At 59.2% G+C, this 19748-nt stretch overlaps 8 protein-coding genes across 8 annotated transcripts; 3 read left to right on the plus strand and 5 right to left on the minus strand.

Moving 5' to 3' along the window:
* Positions 1 to 745: 745 nt before the first annotated feature.
* On the minus strand, positions 746 to 1323 carry TRAVEDRAFT_152995 (uncharacterized protein). Its single transcript, XM_008043957.1, has 3 exons — positions 1263 to 1323; positions 968 to 1200; positions 746 to 907 (listed from the first exon to the last, which is right to left on the minus strand). The coding sequence occupies exons 1-3, from the start codon at positions 1277 to 1279 to the stop codon at positions 852 to 854; spliced, it is 306 nt and encodes a 101-aa protein (XP_008042148.1). The 5' UTR covers positions 1280 to 1323; the 3' UTR covers positions 746 to 851.
* A 497-nt stretch (positions 1324 to 1820) lies between these two features.
* TRAVEDRAFT_152999 (arginyl-tRNA synthetase) lies at positions 1821 to 4271 on the minus strand. The gene is made up of 5 exons (XM_008043958.1): positions 3880 to 4271; positions 3298 to 3624; positions 2830 to 3241; positions 2394 to 2769; positions 1821 to 2338 (listed from the first exon to the last, which is right to left on the minus strand). The coding sequence occupies exons 1-5, from the start codon at positions 4183 to 4185 to the stop codon at positions 1909 to 1911; spliced, it is 1851 nt and encodes a 616-aa protein (XP_008042149.1). The 5' UTR covers positions 4186 to 4271; the 3' UTR covers positions 1821 to 1908.
* A 731-nt stretch (positions 4272 to 5002) lies between these two features.
* On the minus strand, positions 5003 to 6524 carry TRAVEDRAFT_60210 (myo-inositol oxygenase). The gene is made up of 8 exons (XM_008043959.1): positions 6439 to 6524; positions 6244 to 6378; positions 6106 to 6174; positions 5995 to 6050; positions 5804 to 5934; positions 5723 to 5744; positions 5507 to 5668; positions 5003 to 5447 (listed from the first exon to the last, which is right to left on the minus strand). Exons 1-8 carry the CDS (start codon positions 6500 to 6502, stop codon positions 5181 to 5183), a joined length of 906 nt encoding a protein of 301 aa, XP_008042150.1. The 5' UTR covers positions 6503 to 6524; the 3' UTR covers positions 5003 to 5180.
* A 2307-nt stretch (positions 6525 to 8831) lies between these two features.
* Positions 8832 to 10698, plus strand: TRAVEDRAFT_60211 (Metallo-dependent phosphatase; the record flags this gene model as incomplete). Its single annotated transcript, XM_008043960.1, has 5 exons — positions 8832 to 8937; positions 9379 to 10142; positions 10285 to 10315; positions 10386 to 10502; positions 10575 to 10698. Coding segments are annotated over 4 exons (903 nt in total). The 3' UTR covers positions 10388 to 10502; positions 10575 to 10698.
* Positions 10699 to 11154: 456 nt separating this feature from the next.
* TRAVEDRAFT_87584 (Metallo-dependent phosphatase) lies at positions 11155 to 11766 on the plus strand (the record flags this gene model as incomplete). The annotated part of the gene is made up of 1 exon (XM_008043961.1): positions 11155 to 11766. A coding segment is annotated over one exon (612 nt), but the record flags the coding sequence as incomplete, so codon positions are not given.
* Positions 11767 to 13392: 1626 nt separating this feature from the next.
* On the plus strand, positions 13393 to 14022 carry TRAVEDRAFT_85401 (Metallo-dependent phosphatase; the record flags this gene model as incomplete). The annotated part of the gene is made up of 1 exon (XM_008043962.1): positions 13393 to 14022. A coding segment is annotated over one exon (630 nt), but the record flags the coding sequence as incomplete, so codon positions are not given.
* A 689-nt stretch (positions 14023 to 14711) lies between these two features.
* On the minus strand, positions 14712 to 16878 carry TRAVEDRAFT_153013 (uncharacterized protein). The gene is made up of 3 exons (XM_008043963.1): positions 16800 to 16878; positions 16397 to 16735; positions 14712 to 16337 (listed from the first exon to the last, which is right to left on the minus strand). Exons 1-3 carry the CDS (start codon positions 16849 to 16851, stop codon positions 14986 to 14988), a joined length of 1743 nt encoding a protein of 580 aa, XP_008042154.1. The 5' UTR covers positions 16852 to 16878; the 3' UTR covers positions 14712 to 14985.
* A 1278-nt stretch (positions 16879 to 18156) lies between these two features.
* Positions 18157 to 19194, minus strand: TRAVEDRAFT_30789 (uncharacterized protein). Its single transcript, XM_008043585.1, has 2 exons — positions 18637 to 19194; positions 18157 to 18587 (listed from the first exon to the last, which is right to left on the minus strand). Exons 1-2 carry the CDS (start codon positions 18755 to 18757, stop codon positions 18175 to 18177), a joined length of 534 nt encoding a protein of 177 aa, XP_008041776.1. The 5' UTR covers positions 18758 to 19194; the 3' UTR covers positions 18157 to 18174.
* Positions 19195 to 19748: the final 554 nt, after the last annotated feature.

Raw genomic sequence — 19748 nt, forward strand, 5'->3', positions numbered from 1 at the left:
ATACGAGGACCCACAACGACCACAGGTGACGTGAATGATCCGCTTGTCAGGGTGGACGAGAAGCGTGCTGCACACTTGCCTCTCTGGACTAGCTCCGGGACGCTGCCGGCATCGGGTCCACCACCGACGTTAGTCGGGTCCATGTATGCATGCGTCCTGCGCGAGATGCAAGATGCGAGGCGACGGCTTTGCGGCGCGTGCGTTGTTGGCCGTTCTGGTATTGCCGTCCCCTACGCCAAACAAGCAGGGCGCGCATGTAGGAACTTGGAAACACTCACTCGAAATCATCCATCGTAGACACAAGAGATTGTCGAAGCGCAGAAGTTTGTGTAACTGAAGCTCCTCGCCATCCGAACCGACCTTGAGACGGTGCTAGGCCATAGGTCGACCGTACACGTCGAAGAAACTAGGGGAGAAGGACATGGGCTGCGGACAGTGAGTACAGGGCTTGTGCTGGCTGTATACTCTTTCTTACACAGACTGACAGGCGGATGCGTCGAATGCGACTCCCTTCGCCGGCGAAGCGCGAACAATATTTGCACCTTTACCTGCGATCGCAGAATGACACAGGCGGTACGGTGATGCAAGGTCCACCTACAACCCGATGGTCTTGGTCGAAAGGCCTAGGGTTGGTCAACCTCACGACTGCGAACACAAGCTCAAAGTCACAACACACTCGAGCGCGTTGACATGCGGGTGAACATCTTACGGCTGAGCTTGAATGCCACACAAGAAGATGCGTGGAGGCACAACGGAAGAGATATGTTGCAGTTGGTTGGTTATGATACATTATGTTTGCAAATTACACGGCTGTATCGTACAAGACCCCCAAGAAAGAAAGCGTCGAATGCTTAAGCGTTCTTGTTCAGCTCCTGCTGCGCCTCGCCCTTGTCTTGGCGGAGGTTGCCTGTAACACAAGGTAAATCAGCAAGGGTTCTAGGAACGACCTCCGAGAAGCGGTGCATACCTGAGGCCTCCTGCGTGCGGTCGCCAGTGAGGGCACCAACAACGGCGTCCTTCTTGCCGCCGACACGGTCAATGGTGCCCTCTGCGTAGCCCTGGGCCTGGGCGGCCTTGTACTCGGTCTCGCCCTCGGCGTGCTCCTGCTTGCCGGAGTTGGTCCAGGACGTCGCGCCGGTCAGGTTGCCGATGGTCTCGACGACGTTGCCCTTAACGGAGTGGTACTGGCCAGAGGTCTTGCTACAGTCAGGCCGTGCGCGTCAGCATGCTGCTCGGTACTGGGAATCGACAAGGCTACGTACTTGGGCTCGCCGGTCATGGTGATAGTAGAGAAGTTGGGTGGGGGGTGTGAGGGTGGTTGGGTGGGTGGTAGAAGTCGTAAAGGCTTTGGTGAAGAGAGACGACTCAAACGAGGCGCCTTATATATATGGAGGAGAGCCGGATCTAGTCGCGCGAGACGGACGTTGGGGGCAGCCGCGGTGACGTCATGGCGTTTGGTAGACACGTCGCAGCGTCATCGCGAGGCGCCCGCGTCATCGCGTCGATGGACCGCGGTCATGGACAGGCCCCACTACATACTTGGCAGCCAACGTCATAAGGCGATGAACTGACGTTGTAGTATGTTGGGGTATACGTGTAAAGAGCAAGGTCTAGGCTCGTTGCTTGGCGGTACTTACCTGCGTGTATTGAGCTAGTATGCTGGGATATAGTACAGTTACTAGTCCATTACTCACCCTTTGTAAACGATGGAAATACCTGTACATACCTGCGCTCGACCCCTGGGCCTTGCAAGGGGATCTCAGGCTGGAGGCCTGGGGCCATTGGTACCTGCCCATGTCTCACCACCATATGCCAGTGGAGGACAACGTCTGTTTGAGCGGTCCAGATGAGCAAGAAAATGCATTAAGAGTACATCTATGTTTTCTTCCACCGAGCCCCTCTACCCCTCTACATGCGCTCGAGGGGCTTGATGCTGAGCAGCCGGAGCGCCGCCCCAAGCACGTCGCGCGCCGCGAGGTACAGCGCCATCCGCGCCTTCGCCTTCTCCTTGTCCTGCTCGCCCTTCACGATCACCGTCTCCCACGCGCTCGAGATCCCGTGCGACAGCCGGAACGCGAACGTCACGATCCCGCTCGGCTCGTGCGTCTTCAGCGCCGTCTTCACCACGTCCGGGTACGAGCCCAGCAGGAACACGATCTCGCGCGTCTGCGACTCGACGAGCAGGTCCGTGTGCAGCTGCGAGGGCGCGGGGAGCGGCAGCAGCTCCGGGTTCTTGCGCTCGATCGACGAGAGGCGGACGTGCGCGTACTGCAAATACGGCCCGGTGTCGCCCTCGAACGAGAGCATGCGCTCCCAGTTGAAGCTGTAGTTGTTGATCCTAAACACCACACATGAATATATGGCGCCCAGCGTGAAAAACAACCGACGCTCACCGCTTGGCAGCCATGTCCTGGATCTTGACGCCAGTAATCCCGATCTCGGTCGCGACGAACTCGGGGTTCTCGACCGCGTTGTACTTCTCCTCGTTCTTCCGCATCTGGTCGTGCATCACCGTCGACGCCTCGCGGATGATCTGGTCGAGGAACACGACCGTGCCGCGGCGCGTGCTCATGCCCAGCACGAGCCCGTAGTTCACGTGCTCGAGGCTCTTCGCCCACTCGTACCCCATCAGCTCGAGCACCTTGAAGAACTGCGCGACGTGCATGTCCTGCTGCGCGGAGATCACGTAGATCATCTTGTCGAACTTGTACTGGTCGTAGCGGTTCACCGCGCCGCCGATGTCGCGCGTCAGGTAGATCGACGTTCCGTCTGTTTCGTACCACAGTCAGCACACCAGTAAACAGAAACAGAGATGCGCGCAGGACGTACCCCGCTTCCGGACGACGGCCTTCCCGAGCTTGTGCTTCTCGAGGTTCACACGCAGCGCGCCATTATCCTCCTCGATGAGCGCAAGCTCGCGCAGGCGGCCCAGCGCCGCGTCCATCGCCGCCTGCGGGACCTCGCTCTCGCCCGTGTACACGTCAAAGTGCACGTTCAGGCGCGCGTACTCCTCCGCGTACTTGCCCACGGAGAGCTTGCGCCACACGCGCCAGTTCTTCAGCGCCTCCTCGTCCCCGTCCTCCATCCGCCGGAACCACGCCGCGGCCTCGTCGCGGATCGTCGGGTCCGCCTCCGCCGCGGCGCTGATCTTCACGTAGACTTCGAACAGGTGCTGGATCGCGTCCTTTTCGAGCGCTTCTTGCGACCCGTACTTTTCGAACCCGACGGCGATGAGGCCGAACTAGGGAGGATGCGTTAGCGGCACGTTAGCATGGGGGGCAGTTCGGCTGGACGCACCTGGGTGCCCCAGTCGCCGAGGTAGTTCATGGAGATGACCTCCCAGCCGCACGCCTTATACAAGTTCGCGAGGAACGCGCCGATGATCGTGCTCCGCAAATGGCCGACGTGGAAGGATTTCGCGATGTTCGGCGACGAGTACTCGATGATCACGCGCTTGCCCTCCCCGAGGAAGTTCGAGCCGTACTCGGGCTGTTTTGAGGCGGTGTCGTAGGTGAGCGCGTGGATTTGGTCGAGCGTGAGGCGCATGAGCGTCGACGTTCGGCAGCGGAAGTGGAGGAAGGCGCGGTCGTGCGTGACGGACTCGACCCATTCGTCTGGTTGGAACTAGAGCATGTCAGCGTACTGCCTAGCTGGGGATTGTGAACGACATGGCCGGGAAAGAGGGGTGGCATATTCTGGGCCGTATTCTGGCGCACCCAGAACGCGATCGCGAGCCCGCCGCACGACGCGCCCGCGGCCCCCACCATCTCTCGGCGAAGGGGAGGCGCTCCCCCCACCATCGTGCTCTTCTCCTCGACCGTTAGGCAGACCCGGCCTTCTTGGACACGAAACACACATCCCGGCATCGACTAGACGTACCTTTCCGATCACTTTCTTCGCGAGCTCATCAATCTTGCCCGGGAGCTTGAACCGCGGCAGCGCGACGGTGAAATCCTCCCCCTTCTTCCCGTAGTCCACGCCCTGGTAGACCTGCTCGACGGTCAGCGGCTCCAGTGCATCCGCGACGACCTTCGCGATCGCGATCCGGAACGAGTCGAGCACGCATCGCGTGGGGTCCGTGCCCGCGACCTCTGGGAGGGCGGGCAGATCGGTGGGCACCGCGAACGGCGAGGGCGCCAACGTGGGCTTGTTGGCGGTGGATGATTCCGCGGATGTTGATGCCATAGTGCGGCAGGTTTGGCGCAAGTTTTGGTGGGATGTGTAGAGAGTCTGAGCGGATGAGCGGGGTAGCAGTACAGAGGGAGAACGAGAGATATATACACGGAGGAGGGGGAGACGAAGAGAAAGTAGGGCCGCCACAGTGCCGCCCAGCAGATTAACAGTTTTCGAGTCAGATAGCAAGTATTTTATCAGTACGGACAAGCTCCGGAGCGTATACAGCAGTGTTCAATCGATTGTAATTTTTGGCAGAGTCATTGAGTACTTATGGGCGCTTGATCCTGAGTGTCAGTCCAAATTAGGTATCTGAGAAGGTTCGCGGGCCGGGCGGCGTTCCGATCGTCGACAAGCGTTGAGATATACCCCTGTTCTATATGGACGGAGGAACAACCTGGGACTTAGGATTTTTTTCCTCGCATGCTCAGCATCTCTCTAGATTACATGCACAATTAGCGAATAGTTGGTCCCAAAGCACTAGTCGTCGTAGCTCTCATGTTACGATAGCCTGCCATGAACGGTTTATTCGGCTGGATTTGTAAATTGGAGTTCGTATGGACCGAGTGCCATAACATTCGCTCATTCGCTCATTCGCTGGCTCGCTTACCTAGTCTTACCTGCCTGCATTACGCTGAGTGAACCGAGAGCAGGTCACCTCCTAAGACTCAGCGGCCCGAAAGCGGAGCGCAGGTGGGGCGGGATGGTTTAGCCTGTCACATACGGGCCGTTAGCGCCGCATTACCCCAAGGAACGAACTGACACTGAAGTATGGGCAGCTAGCGACAACGAAGGCGAAGTGTCGTCGCAGCAGATACGAGGTGAGGGATGAGCGTAAGAAACATATGTATTAGGGATTATATAAGGGTATCGATGCCGCGCGTTGATGCGGACGTTCTCCGGAAAGCGCTACTATGGTACAAGTATTTCGGCGGCGGCAGAGCAGGCGATGGGAACAATCCAATATACTACAGGGGGTTGAGCGCAGCTCTGGTCCAGGGAACCTTTTACCACTCGATCACGTCGGGGAAGTACTTCGCGATGAGGCCCTGGTAGTAGGGCTTCACCTTCTCGACGTTGACGGGTTCGTCGCTCTTGCTGTACAGGTCGTACGGGTTGAACGCGCGCACGGCCTCGAGCGCGCGCTGGTCCTCGGCGTTCGTGAGGTGCGCGTACGCGCCCTCGCGGTGCCACGGGTAGAAACTATGGTAGCGGACCATGTAGAGCGCGTCGACCGGCAGTGAGCTCTGCTTCTTGAGGATGTGGTACATGTACTGGTAGACTCGAGCTTGAGCTTGCGAGGGTGAGAAGTAGAAGTAGTCCAGGCGCGTACCTCGTCGTGACCCCAAGAGAGCATGACGTTCTCGAGCCCGCAGTGCGGCGAGTAGACACCGAACTCGGTCGAGTAGACAGGGTCCTGCGAGTCTGGGTTGTTCGTGAACGTGTCGGGGTAGATGATCTTCTCCGAGAACTTGCAGCCGACGACGAATGTGTCCTAGATAAGCTCGGTGAGCGAGGAACTATGAGTCTAGATATGAGCTTGACGTACACCGACGACGTCCCATTGGCCCCTGAGTACCAAAGCCGGCACGGTCAGCGTCTGTCAAACAGCCACATCGAGAGCACTCACTCAGAGCCAAAGAAGTACAGGAGCTTGCCGAGGTCGTGGACGAGGCCGGCGACCTGCATCCACTCGGGCTTCCCATCCCTGCGAATCGCCTCCGCGGTCTGCAGCAGGTGCTCGATCTGAGAGAGGCTGGTCTAGAGGAACATGTCAGCGCCCGCTGCGCTTCCGGCAAACGATCGGCGACGGAGACTCACATCGGGGTCGGAGTCGTCCACGAGCGTGTTGAGCTTCTCTATCGCCTCCCAGATGCCTGCAGGCGTGGTTAGCCCGATACGGCGGCGACGATCGCGCAGGCAAGAGCTTACCCATACGGGCGTGGACCGTGCGCTTGAACTCCGCGCGCACCCGTACATTGAATGCGACGGTTTGCTTCTCTGCGAGAAGGACCGAGATTCAGATCTGAGCGGGCGGGACGGAAGCGGGGGGCGGGGCGCCCGACGTACCGTGCTGCTCGCGGTAGAAGTTCTTGACGCGGTCGCAAGCCTCCTCGTACTTGCGGAACTGGTTCTTGTCCTTCTCGGAGTCAAACTTGGACGCTTCAGTCCACGTCTGCGCGACCTGGCCCTTGAGCTTGTTGACTACGCGCGGCGGACGTGAGCAGCGCCCCGAGTGTACGAGAATAGAATTGTGGCACGAACCTTCGTCGACGGCGTCAGAGACCTCGTCGAGCGCGCGACCGTCGTTGACGTTCTCAAGATGCATGGTGAGAGGTAGGTGTGGTGGCGGGGAGAGTGAAAGATGAGGGTTTGAGGAGAGCGCGAAAGAGGTTGGAAGATGGGTGTTGTGGAGAGGTGCGGTTGCCACAAAAAATTGTGAAACTGGAACAGTCGCCAAGGGAGCTCAGCTTATGTCAGGATGCGGGGTGTCGATGTGTGGTCGACAGTTCGCAGTGCCTGCCTGTCTTATATACCTCCCAGGGCGGTACATGGCGGCTCCAATGGGTCCGGAGTGAAAAGTATTGTCGCGGTCGTGGTGGTGCCAGAAAGAGATCATCTGCAACCGAATTCGAATAGCTCGCGCGCGCCAAATAACCGAGAATGGTCACCGGCCCGACGCCCGGAGGAGGACTGGGCACTTTGCGTCCTGCTGCTTCCCCATCCGGTGTTTCAACCACGACCATGACCACGTCCAAGCGATGCGCGCGCCCCGCACGAATGAGAAAATATGGACAAAACGGTGATGAAGGGCTCAGCCATCAACGCCGTGACGACGACCAGCAGGGGCAGCCGCGCCAGCTGATCTCCTGCATTCCACGAACGGACACACCCCACACGTACGGTACGTCCCCTTCACCGTTTCTACTGGTTGTTCGCAAAGCGGGGGGCCCACGCTGGACTGCCACGAACGTCGAGAACGGGCTGATCGAACCTCGCCAGTGCCCTTACGCGTGGTCCGCGCAGGGTCCAGGTAGGACGACGAGAGCAATCGGCAAGGTCAGTGCTCATTGACTATCCACGCTTCGCAGTCACTAACTCGTCCGGACGACGCAGATCGCAAATAGCAGCTCCGCGAACTGGAGACCGTGTATGCACACCGATCGACAAGGCGCAGAATCAGTGTGGCCCTCCGCGTCTTCGCAGGAAGCTAGGCTCGGGTCCGCGCCACGACTTTCCCCGACATTGCGCGGCCCCAGGTTCTATCACGCCGCGAGTCAGATAGCATGGGAAGAGCGCCGCGTCCGGTTGCTGGAGATGGCGTCGAAGCCGCTCTCTGTGGCCAGCGCGAATCTAATCACAGGCAGTGTGGCCAGGGTGGCCTCGCGCGGAGGAAGCCACACCAGGGACACCGATCGCAATACTGCGGCAGAGTCCAGCGCCGTGAGTGCTTCCGTGCCTTCGAAGAAGCCGAAGTCAGGACTCAGGGCAGCCCTCGGAACCCTCCTTCTGCAGGCATCTGGCAGACTTCACGGAAGACTGCGCAGACGGACACAGTCTGCTGTGTGGCTACTCCACTACGTCGCGGCGCCACATTCCGCGCAGAATTACTGCGCGGTGCTTGGGCGGGCGAGTTCTCGCGTGTTTTAAACCGCGAAGGCGCACGGCGAACTCTAGGCCCTCCACGCAGGCGGCGGTAAGGTATTGTTACGGAGACCTTCTAGCAGGTCCAAGACTGATCCGCGGACGTCTCAATAATGACCGAACGCCTCCTACCGGGGCAGTGACATGTAAAGTGAGTGCGTGCACGCTGACCGTAGAATTTCCAGGAATGCGGCCTCATCGCAGCACACCCTCGTTATCGCGACACGAGTGTGGCCAGCCCGCCAGGGCCCTGGGTCGGTGCTGCATCATCCATCCGCTCTGCAGCATCTCCGACACCCATGGCGGCCTCGACTCCGTTCCGTCGCTTCCTCCGGGGTCCGTCCTCTCCCGCGTCGGAGATCTCATTTAGTCGGACACGGAACAGGGATCTGCGCTGCCCACAAACGGCCTAGCGCGTCCATCGTCGGGAAGCGCGGTATCGCGCGCGTCACTTGTCCCACGACATGTCATGTTCGCGGACTCTCCTGGCCACCGTGCCCCGAGGATTTCTCGGGGGCGCACGAAGCGCGCCCAATGGGACGCATTGCTCGCGGCTTGACCCCACAACGTGCCTGGGTCTGTCTTGTCGTTCGTATGGCGGGCATGTCGGACTGTTGCGGTGCCGCAAGGTTCGAAGGTTCTACTTGGATATCGGATGCTGTATGGCTCGCAAAAGCCACATCTGATAGAAAGTGCGATGTGTGAGATGGGCTTGCGCGGGCTCAGGATTATCCAGGCCTGCTCTTTTGAGCGATGGTGGTGCGTAGATGCGCTATGCGTCCTCCTTTTGGGTCCCAACTCATGATAGCTCTAGACCCTATTGACGTACGCATCACGGTAAGTACTGTCGTGCACACAAGCGACTCGAGTCGCGCCGAAGCTTGAGAGAGTGGAGTTCCTGACATGGCTGCGAAGTTGAGCTCGACCTACCAGGGCTCGGGTCATGGATGCTTACTGACTACCGTCCAACTATCAGGCCGCACAATTGTATCAAGGGGTGAGCAATTTTTAAAATGACACTTGTGAACGGTGTATGCGAGTCGAACCAGAGCCGCACAGCTAAATTCGACTCCCCCCAAATTAGCGTGAGCGCTAGACACGTAGTGCCACGCGCTTATCGTAAGCTACACGTTTGTCAGCATCCACCACTGGCAGCAGGACCGATACCCAATCTCCCGCTGAGCGGGCTGGAACCGTTAGGCGAGCCAACCCTTCTCGGGCGAAGCAAACAGTTGGTACCAAACAAAGACCTACATCGTTCAGGACGCATGGGTGCGCATAAGCGGCGCCTGGGACAGTCTCTACTGCAACGAATCGCAGGAGTACGTTCATTTCTTGAAACAAATCTTGCGTGCTCCTCATCGATCATCCCCAACGTTATGCAGTCGCTTAAATTTCAGACTCGACCTCATCCATGCGTGGCCTTCGGGCAAAGGACTCCTACGCGATGGGAGCTCTTCCGCTACTCTCCAATACAATACATTGCGCAACAGGCATACGAGGCATACGCTACGCTCTCACCCCAAGCTACGATACGACCGGGGTTCCATCATCCTAGAGATACTATCGTCCGCATCGTTTGTATCTCTGACACGCACGGTCGCCACCACCGTCTACCACCTCTACCCCCGGGAGACATCCTCATCCACGCCGGTGATCTCACAAAGTCAGGGACGGAACCTAAGATCCGCAAAGCCCTCAACTGGCTCAACTCCGCGCCGCACCCGCACAAGGTTTTCGCCGCCGGCAACCACGACGCTGCGCTCGCGATTCCCGAGAGGCGAGATGTCATTCTTGCAGACTATCCGGACCTCATATACCTAGAAGACTCCGGAGTGGAACTACTATTGCACGGTCGCCCCATTTCGCTGTATGGCACTCCGCGCACGCCGGCTAGTACGCAATGTGGGGGCGCGGCCGCCTTCCGCACTAAAGAACATCTCAAGCGGTGGATGGGGGCCATACCATACGGCACGGACATTCTCGTCACCCATGTGCCACCGCGACACCATCGCGACATGGTGGGTCTTGGCTGCCGCCACTTACTCGCACGTCTGTGGGTCGTGCGCCCGCTTCTACACGTCTTCGGGCACATCCATGCTGGGCACGGCGTCGAACGCGCCATTTGGTCGGCGGAACAGACAAAGTACGAAGGGGTCTGTCAGAGTGGCTCTGGCTGGAACAACGTCCTGCGGGTCGCATTTGTAGCGTTACGAAAGACGCTTTGGAACTCGAATCCGCCCTTTCGCTCTCACAAACACACCTTGCTGGTCAACGCCTCGTCGTTGGGGAAAAGTCGAGATCGGTCGCTCCGGGATCCGATAGTGATAGATCTCGCACTTCCCTCTCAAAGGAAGATTATTGTAAGGCGCGGCCGGCACGACTCGACAACGTCATAGGCATGTAAGGTAGGTGCGTCTACAGAATTCGTAGTGGTATAACAATACTCACCACTCTTCACTACAGGGCATGGCTGCGTTACGAACGCCGGGGCACTGTAAGTAATTGGATCTCGGCACTTTGCATTGGAAGATTCAACCGACTGACCCCCTCGCGTCCTTTCTTAGAATGGTTTTAGAGTTGCAACTAGCTAGCTAGCGCTAGTAGTATTCACTGCTCGTCGCTTTATACAGTGGCTGGCGTACACGTACAGTGAAGAGCTAATGTCGTGACCCCCGCCCGAGGTCAGCACGATGTTTGACATGAACCATGTTCATCCCATTTGATTACCGCTAAATCTGTGGACTTTTGTGCAGCTCCATGAAGCCTCGAAGTCCGGTGCGACATGGACTTTGCATAGAGGAGGGCGTGCGCAGTCACCCCAATCGCCAATTTCAAGTTGGACGCCGACACGCAGCACTTCGGAGAATTCGAAGCCAGGACCCGTCGGCATCCCACGTGGACCCGGATATTGAACACCCGTCACAGAAGACAGTTCACAGCTTCATTCTGTTCAGCACCGCGCTGCGGCCGCACGCCCTACGCACGGCTGGCTCGTTAAGTGTGGAAGGTGCTCGAAAGTGCAACGCCCTTGCCACCTCGAGCTTGCCTGTCCCCGACTCCCCGCAGCGTTGACGATAGAGAGCACGATCTGAATTGCACCTGTTGGAAAGGTAGGTATTTTTTAGCTCCACTATCTATGCTGAGGAATCATTGACGGTTTTGGTTGTCAGAGATATGGCGAATACGGGTGCGCGGCGCAAAGTCCCCAAGATTTACCCCACATGGCAACACATCCGCCGCTATCCCATCCTCTCCCTTACCAGACGAGCCTACGCTATGTGGGCAGAACAACAAGTCCGGGACCGCATGAATCACCGCGTGGAACCAATTGCCCGTATCGTCTGCATCGCCGACACTCACAACAACCACGACCGACTTCCACCGTTACCGCCGGGAGACATTCTCATCCACGCCGGAGATCTCACTCAGTCGGGCACTGAACGTGAGGCCCATGCCGCCCTCGCGTGGTTAAGTTCTGCCCCGCATGCCCACAAGGTGTTCATTGCCGGGAACCACGACGATGCGTTTGCTGTTCCCCAGACCCGCAACGCTATCCTAGCAACATACCCCGACCTCATCTATCTCGAGGATTCCTCGGCTACGCTCACGGTGCATAACCGCCAGTTAAACCTGTACGGGAGCCCGCGCACACCAAAACGGGGCACGGGGGTATTCCAGTACTCACCCGGCGAAGGCGCGTGGACTCGCATCCCAGCAGGCACCGACATCCTGATCACCCACGGTCCCCCGAAGTCGCACCTGGACCTGCGCGGACACGGGTGCGAACAGCTGCGCCAGGCGCTGTGGGGCGTCCGCCCGCCCCTGCACATCTTCGGACACATCCATGGCGGACGCGGGATGGGGTATGCGAACTGGTCTCCGTTCCAGAATGCGTACGAGCGCGTGTGTGACACGAGGACGGGATGGGTGCCAATGGTGCGGGTGTTGTCGGGAGCGGTGGGCGCCATGGTACACAGGGGTAAGAAGAACTTTTCTGTAGAGGGAGGAAAGGGTACCGTCTTCGTGAACGCTGCGTGTGCGGACGGTCTGCAGGATGGGCTGTTCCGGGAGGCCATCACCGTGGAATTCGCGCAGACTAGGTTGGTCGCTCATGCTGCTACGTATACATATGACGACTGTGGGATGCAGCAGGCGTTGGCTGATAATATTCTACTGCGATGTCCCCTTGGCACATTCGACGATAGTACCCCCATGTCTGATGATAGTACCCCCACGTTTGACGATAGTACTTCCACGCTGGACGATAGTACCCTCAGGAACTTGGTTGATATATGTATGCTGTAGATACGTCTTGCCGCTATACGTGCCGTACAGTGCCACACCCGGCATATCTCACATCTCCGATACCAAGCACCACGCGGGCGGGCTGGAACGAGCGAGTCGCGCCAGGGATAACGACAAAGGCCGTAGATGTGCTCTATCGAGTAGCGGCGATCCCAGAACCGCCGCTGCATTTCGTCCTGGGGATGGACGCCATCCCGATGATCAAGAGTGAGCTGGCTGAGTTGGGGAACGATCTTGCGCGCTACGAGTCATGGTTGGACGAAGTTGGGATCACGCCTGGAAAGGGCTCTGCGCCTGAGACTATCTGAGGCAACATGGGATGAACGGTGAGACTTCAGATACCCATGGGGTGCATGCCCTCCGAGAGTCGTATCCCGTACTGATTATAATCTGCCAGAGTAATGCCAGTTGTATCATATGCCAATCTGTACGTTTCAATCGAAACGCACCAGCCCTACTGCGCCGTGATCAAGTATTCCTGGCCCAGAACGTTTGATCACGATTCTGCGCTCCTTCGCTCATTCCTTCCAGTGGGCGCGTGCGCGTTGTAAAGTCGCAGCTTTGTACGTTGACCAACATGTATCATTCATGTGATTGAGTCATAGATGAACTGCATGAACTGATCCGTGAGTGACTCTGAGTGAGTGAGCGCGCGAGTGAGTGGGGGTTGAGGAGGAGCGGAAGAGCTGCCGGGAATAGAACTAGCATGAGCACGAGCGCTAGAAATTGGTGACCGATATCCCCGCCCGCGCGCTTGGTAGGGTTGCAATTGCTTGTTAACGTCTCAACCTTCTCCGACCAAGAAGTGGCCAACCTTTGTCTCCCCTAGGCAGACGAAGGTGATCTTTCCGAGGGGGAAGGAGCAGTCACCCTAACGGCGGGCCTGGGGAGATCATAAGCACGCTCCTTTGGCAGAGCGGCCTCCTAGTAGTAAAATCGCGAGTCGAACTTTGCGAAGTCGACAGCGGCTTCATCTCATACTGCACAAGTTCAAGTTGGCGGTATGGACAACGCCCGTCGGCGTCTGATTCGATTCATGACACGACTCGCTGCGGTGTGTAGTTACCATTTTCCCGAAGAACCGCAAGGAATATAACTGACGGTATGTGCTATCGAAAGGTCACATCCACGAACCGCCCAATACCCAAGGCTTTCCCCCGCGGAGTGCCTACGCTATGGAGGCAGTTCGTCTACTTGCCCAGACGATGGATCGTCCAGCGTGCATACAAGTCATACACGGCCCTCAACAACAACACGGATCTTGCGAGACGCAAGCGGGACGACCCCGTCATCCGCGTCGTGTGCATTTCCGATACGCACAACTCCCACCATCGGCTCCCGCCATTGCCCGAGGGCGACATCCTCATCCACGCTGGTGATCTCACGAACGCAGGGAGCGCACCCGAGCTCCACAACGCGCTCCTCTGGCTCGACGGCCAACCACATCCGCACAAGGTGTTCATCGCCGGCAACCACGACGCCGCGCTCGCCGAATCCTCGGCACGCGACTACGTCCGCGCGAACTTCCCGAACCTCATCTACCTCCAAGACGAGTCGGTGAGGCTAAAGCTGCGCGACCGCTGGCACGTCCGCGTACATGGCACCCCACACACCCCGGGGCGCGGCGAGCGCGGCGTGTTCCAGTACGAGCGCGGCGGCGGGTATCCGAAAGTACGCGCCATCCCGATCCGCACCGACATCCTCGTCACGCACGGCCCGCCGCAATTCCATCTCGACGCCGCCGGGGCCGGCTGCAACTCGCTTCGGTCCGAGCTATGGCGCGTGCGCCCGCTCCTGCACGTCTTCGGGCACATCCACGCCGGCCGTGGCGTGGAATACACCAGATGGTCGTCGGTGACGACCTGGTATGAGGGAGTATGCAAGGGCAGAGTGGGCTTTGGCTGGAAGGCCGCTCTGCGAGTCGTACTCGCGGCGCTGCAGAAGGCGGTGGGGATCGATGCAGATAGTAGACTCGTCAACCGTCACGCACAGTGCGAGAGCATCCTGGTGAACGCCTCGTCCGTAGGAGGGATCTGGAGCAGCAAGCTGTTGGAGCCGATAGTCGTGGAGCTTGCGCTTCTTTCTCCGGGGGAGAAGGCAAGGCGAAGGAAGGCATTGCGGCTCAAATCTGAACGGAAGGCTGCACGGTGACTACATATGTACATTAACAACGGCTCCGAGCTGTCAACAGCTCCGGCTCTTCCATTCGTAGTTTAGCACAGGATGTAGGTCGCACGAGCAGTTAAGTTCCCCGGATGTCATGTTTGCGTGTTATTCTTGCTCGTTACGATACGTCAGCAAAAACCCGAATGGCTGGCAATGGCTTGCAAAGAGTGCAAGCGTCCGGTAGTTCTACAGTTCTTCCTCCCCAAGATGATCGCGCTCCGCCGCCACTCTTCCGCGTCAGCATTCTCGACGTATAAGACTCAGGGCAAATTCAATAAACACCGAGTACTGAACGTTGAATAGATAGATACACCGGTCGGAAGCAATGCCAGGGCACCATGTAGGGTATGCAGATGGAGAGGCGCCACCAGGTATCTAGTAGAAGGACATCAAAAAGCTATGTACGAGTAGAGGGTCGGGGCAATATTGCTACACAGGGTGACGAGAGGCGAGCGCGGGATAACAGAGCGAAGCGAAGCGGAGGCGGGACGGGAACAGGATCAGCGCGTATAATGGCTACAGGGGGGAGGTATTAGCACCCGGGACGCGGCGCGGGGCGAGGAGGTATACAATGCTACAGACAGATCGAGAGGCAGAAAAACCAGATCGGGTAAGCAGATGAGTAGGGAAAGTCAATTGTGGTTATGCTGTGGGGGAATAGAGGGGGGCAGGAAGCGAGCTCAGGGTACGAGCTCAGAACTCCTGCGGCGCGTGGCAGAAGCCGTAATCGACCGCGCTCGCGTCGAGGGCCATGTCGAACTCGGTTGTGTCGACCGCGCCGTACATCTCGTAATCGCCGCCCTGGTAGCTCTTCTCGAACTCCATCACGAGCGCGGAGAACTGGCGCTCCGCGTCCTCGGGCACAGGCGTGTGCTCGACGGGCTGGTGCTGGGAAGCGACGTCCTGCTCCGCCGACGCCCACGCGTCGAACTGCATCTGCGCGTGCTGCGGCTGTGGCGCGCAGATGCCCGAGGTCTGCGAAGACACGACGTGTGGGAGGGAGGCGTCGGAGCGCGCGGGCGAGCCAGAGAAGGCACTCGACGGCCCGCTCTCGGCGAGCGGCCACGGCGCGTGCGGGTCGAGCGACTCGTACGCGCCCGCGGAGTACCCGTCGGTGGCGGTCGACGGCCCGGAGGCGGACGCGAAGTCGAAGCTGTCGAGCGGGCCGATGTTGAGCGAGAGCTCGTGCGGGCTGTACGACGCCGCGCGCGGGTCCACCTGCGCGTAGTCGGCGCTCGGCGCCTCGTCCTTGAACGAGCTCGTCCAGCCCGGCTGGAAGATCGCGTCCGTCACGTCCGGGAGCGGCTCGTCGTCCGGCTGGAGCTGCCAGCTCGCAACGGGTGCGCCGTACTGCGGCTGCGCCGAGAACCCGTTGTAGTCGTCCCACATACGCTCGGAGGGGACTGGCTGCACGCTCGATGCACGGCGCAGACCGAGGTACGCGCGGTTGCGGGAGATGTTGCTGACGGGCGACGGGGCGCGGGATCCGTGCGCACTGTTCGAGCCCACGGCGAAGCCACCGGGGTTGAACATAGGGTTCGATCCGGGGAAGGCCATCTGCGGAGCCGGGGCGGCGAAGAAGGGAATGGTGGGCAGCGTGATCGGGTGTCCGGGGTGGAAGAGCGTGGACGGCGGGGGAACAGATGACGGTCGGCGCTGCAGATACGCGGGTGCACTAGGCTGCGACCAGGGGCTGATATCGAAGTCGGAGGAGGCGCTCTCCGGACGCGACATTGCGCGCGCCATGTCGAGCTGCCGCACTGCCTCCGCGAGCTCCTCACCCTTCTTGCCCTCGAGCAAGAAGTGCGCAACAGCCTCGCAACGCTCCTCCTCCGCGGGGAGGGTGGGAAGCTTGTCCTTGCGTCTGCCGTTGGTGCTGCCAGAGGCGGTGGCCTTGGTGGCTGCTGTCCCTGCCTTTTTCTTCTTGTTGTGAACGGGGCGGAAGCGATACGTTGGCCAGCGCTCCCTGTGGGCCGCCTTCTCCCGCTTCGCTTCGAGCTCCCAGTACTTCTTCTCGTCGAGGGGAAGAGCGCGCCAGCAGTTTCCTGAGGAAGTGACGATGTGAGTTGACGAACAGCATACACCAGCAGGAGTAGATACTCACCGATGATCTTCGATAGCGATCCGTGGTTCGTCTCGATCGATCCAGGGACGTGCTTTTGACGAACGAAGTTCGCGCGGAAGAGCATGAACGCGTTTGGCGGGCGGGGGATGTAACCTTGCGAGAGACGCTTCCCAGGCGGGCAGCGGCGGCGAGACGGTGCAGCCGTCTGCGGGGCGGTGGGCGGGAAGATGGCGGCGGAGGGAGAGTGGGGCGAGTCGCCGCTCAAGTCCTCCTCGGCCTCGACGTACGTACCAGGCGTAACGTTCGGGGCGAAGGTGAGTGCCCGTGGCGAGAGGGTGTGGGCGATCCCGTAGTTTCCTGGCTTGACTTGGAGCAAGCCTGACACGATGCGTTTCGGTTAGCTGTTGATCCTCACGCGAGACGATTATGATCGATGACATACCCATGGCAAGAGAGGAACGTCTGCGACGCGTGAGCGAGCGTGCGGGAGGCATGGCGGCTGGGATCGAGGCTTGTTTCCCAAATGGAGGGGAACAAAAGGAGGGGAAGCACGGGGGCCTCCTTATTGTTCTCCTCTGCTTTAAATGAGGGCCTCACAGCTGGCCGCCATCAGAATGCTCGTCCGCTCTCCCAGGACCCGGGAACGGCGCCGGGTCTCAGCGAATCGCTCTATCACGGCGGATAGACGCCCACCTGGGAGTGCAGTCCGGCGCCGAGCTGTGCACCACCGCCTCCCTTCTCCGGCTTGATCACGTCCTCGAACTCGACACCACATCTATCTGTCGGCCTCCATGCATCGTAAATGCGTTCGGACATCGTCCTAGGACGCTCTGAACATCGCACTCACCTCTGGACACGGCGACTTGCTGCTATCGGGGTCCTACTCTCCCATCAAGAATCACCAGACCCATCGGTACTTTTGCTTGTTGACGGAAAAGGCAGTCGCTTTGTACTCGTCCGTTTCCGGCCACCAGACGCATCCAAGGAAACTTCCTCCGACGTGGGCTTGAAGCTTCTCTGACATGCTCGCCTGGGAACTCCCGCCCAGGCTGGGGCGTCGGCCAGCCCCGCTGTGCGGCGGGTCGAGTTCGTACAGAGAAACAACTGTTCAACATCGGGTGAGCAGCACGTTCTTGCGGCGTATATCGCAGGCTGTGGACAACTCCAGGGGGAGCGGATAGCAATTCGTTCGCGGCCACGCCTGGCTGAGAAGGCTCGGCGTGGGTGCGGACGGATTGGATCTATAGAGCGGGTCAGCGGCGGGCCGCCGCTGCGAAGTTTGGGCGTCGCGACCCTGCACATGTGCTGTCGGTGAGCCGAGTAACACGCGAACGCCACACACATGGTTTTGGACCCACCTACAACACCAGACTTCCGCCCCCGGCTCTCTGTCTGACCTTACGCAGTATGTATTTCGAGTACGCCAAGCGAGCGGAAATACATCTCCGCTGAAGGCTTCCATGCATGCCTACGCGCGGGAAGAGGGCGAGAATCAGAATAGCCGAGACTCCTGGGGTGATCATGACGGACGCACCAACTGTCCACCATCCGTACTCCTTTCACCACGTGGAGGGAGCGTCCCGCCCAAACTACCTGAATGTGGTGAACGATTCCCGGGACGGTCGCCTGTGAGGAGGAATCGAGATGGATACTTTCCCATTCCAAACTCGCAAGTCGCGACAGCTCCGCAGGACCTTGTCCGGAAACGGCAGGCGTTGTTGTTCGCCTCGAGGCTCGAGGACTCGGGCTCCAACTACTCTCACGCACCACACTAGTGCCCCTCTTCTGTCGACCCTGCGCTTCGTGGAGGCAACCGATCAGCTGAAACATAACAACCTTGTATGCTGCTTCTGCCGCGACGGTGCTCCTGGGGTGGTGGCCTTGCGAAGGATCTGACGGGTCCACCACGAGTCTTCGTCTGATGCGCCGCTCCGCGTTACGCTGCCGGCACCTGCTGTGCTGGGTGAAAGTTCTGGGCGTTGGTGGAGTGTCGCCGAGACGCCATAGGATTGTTTCAGGTTGGCGAAGAGTACCTGGCCGACGAAGACAAGAGTCACGAGTGGAGTCGCATGTCGACGGTCGCGCGAGCGACGCGCAACGACCGAGACCCATGGACGACTAGGAACAGACGAGATACGAAGATTGCTGCCGCCGACCGAATGACGAATAACCGAGCCGACGCGCAGACTACGGGCGTTGACTCTGAGACACCGAGGTCTGGGGGAGAAAAGTGAGAGCCATTCGACGGCATGCGCACCCAGTGGCTCACTTATTTGTAGACAGGCCACTTGACGCGCCGCCCGCGATCGAGCTCTTGCTCGGGACACGGCACGCTACGACACGACTCTTCACACAATTCGGAAGGAAACTGAACGTATGTCGAAGCGTGCGCGAATCCATCGAGCCCGGCGGCGGCGTATAGTGACAGGGCGGACATCGATCCCGCCCCCGATATCCACTTCGATGAGGAGATGCTTCTCGGGCGCTCAAAATCGCGCTCCTGCCCGAACGGGCTTCGTCGGTGGCCGGCCGCCGCGAACTTGTTGTCCGACGCCGACGCGCCGCAGACAACGACAACAACAAGTTTCGCATTGGCCCCGGATACAAAGATCAGCGCTGGAAAAATCTAGTCAACATCATTGCAGACCTCCGGGCAACGTCCTGCGACTCGGGGTTATTGACGAAGTGGGCCGCTCTTGCGCTTGTCATCCACCGGTGCGCTTGGGTCGCACCCGCAATCACCGCCTTGGTGTACTACGCGACATCTCTCACCGCCAAGAAGCCTTCTCTAGTCGTGGCTGTTACAGTGCCGGCATACTACGAAACCTAATACACTAGTAAGCCGCCGTCACAGCACGCTCATCGTGCATCATGTCTTGACCACATCATCTCGACAGAACTCACGCTGTACCTGAACCTCCTAACAGCGATTGTGGCCTTCGGGTGTCCCGGATAGGAGCGCTTGACCTTCGGGCGGTCGTGCTGTGCCCTTATATCCGCGTTTGACTACTTTTTATCAAGTCATGGCGAAACAAGCTGAGCGCACGGTGTCGAACGTTAGTTCACTTCGCTAGATAAACTGTTCGCCAGTTGACCATATTTGGTGCGCAGGTGATGCGCTCACTGTCATACAACAACACGCGGCGCCAGCGTAAAGCCGGACCAACTTGACATAACTGCTCTGGGGATGGGACGGTCTCGCGCGGCATACCTTATGGCGTCCGATTCCCCTCCGTGGCGGCCTGTACCAGCGTTCAGCCATGTCCCTCGGACCACTCGACCTCGCGTGGCATAGTCATGAACGCCCCGCGACGCGCCGAAGCTATCGCTCTGGCTTGATCCGATACACGTCCAGACTTAACGATCGCATCTGTTTTAGAGACCACTAACA

The sequence above is a fragment of the Trametes versicolor genome (assembly GCF_000271585.1).
Source record: "Trametes versicolor FP-101664 SS1 unplaced genomic scaffold TRAVEscaffold_10, whole genome shotgun sequence".
NCBI lineage: Eukaryota > Fungi > Basidiomycota > Agaricomycetes > Polyporales > Polyporaceae > Trametes > Trametes versicolor.

Bases quoted from the DNA above. Each gene is read 5' to 3' on its own strand.
- TRAVEDRAFT_153013 (XM_008043963.1), bottom strand. From the start codon at position 16,851: ATGCCTCCCGCACGCTCGCTCACGCGTCGCAGACGTTCCTCTCTTGCC. The intron at 16,736-16,799 runs GTATGTCATCGA...GCATCGTGTCAG, and splicing joins ACGTTCCTCTCTTGCCATGG to GCTTGCTCCAAGTCAAGCCA. The intron at 16,338-16,396 runs GTGAGTATCTAC...TCACTTCCTCAG, and splicing joins ATCGCTATCGAAGATCATCG to GAAACTGCTGGCGCGCTCTT.
- TRAVEDRAFT_152995 (XM_008043957.1), bottom strand. The intron at 908-967 runs GTATGCACCGCT...CTTGTGTTACAG, and splicing joins CCGCACGCAGGAGGCCTCAG to GCAACCTCCGCCAAGACAAG.
- TRAVEDRAFT_30789 (XM_008043585.1), bottom strand. From the start codon at position 18,757: ATGGATTCGCGCACGCTTCGACATACGTTCAGTTTCCTTCCGAATTGT. The intron at 18,588-18,636 runs CTACAAATAAGT...AATGGCTCTCAC, and splicing joins CGGCGCGTCAAGTGGCCTGT to TTTTCTCCCCCAGACCTCGG.
- TRAVEDRAFT_152999 (XM_008043958.1), bottom strand. From the start codon at position 4,185: ATGGCATCAACATCCGCGGAATCATCCACCGCCAACAAGCCCACGTTG. The intron at 3,625-3,879 runs GTACGTCTAGTC...GACATGCTCTAG, and splicing joins CGAAGAAAGTGATCGGAAAG to TTCCAACCAGACGAATGGGT. The intron at 3,242-3,297 runs GTGCGTCCAGCC...CATCCTCCCTAG, and splicing joins TCGGCGACTGGGGCACCCAG to TTCGGCCTCATCGCCGTCGG.
- TRAVEDRAFT_60210 (XM_008043959.1), bottom strand. From the start codon at position 6,502: ATGCATCTTGAGAACGTCAACGACGGTCGCGCGCTCGACGAGGTCTCT. The intron at 6,175-6,243 runs GTACGTCGGGCG...TCCTTCTCGCAG, and splicing joins CTTCTACCGCGAGCAGCACG to AGAAGCAAACCGTCGCATTC. The intron at 5,745-5,803 runs GTGAGTGCTCTC...TTTGGTACTCAG, and splicing joins CTGTACTTCTTTGGCTCTGA to GGGCCAATGGGACGTCGTCG.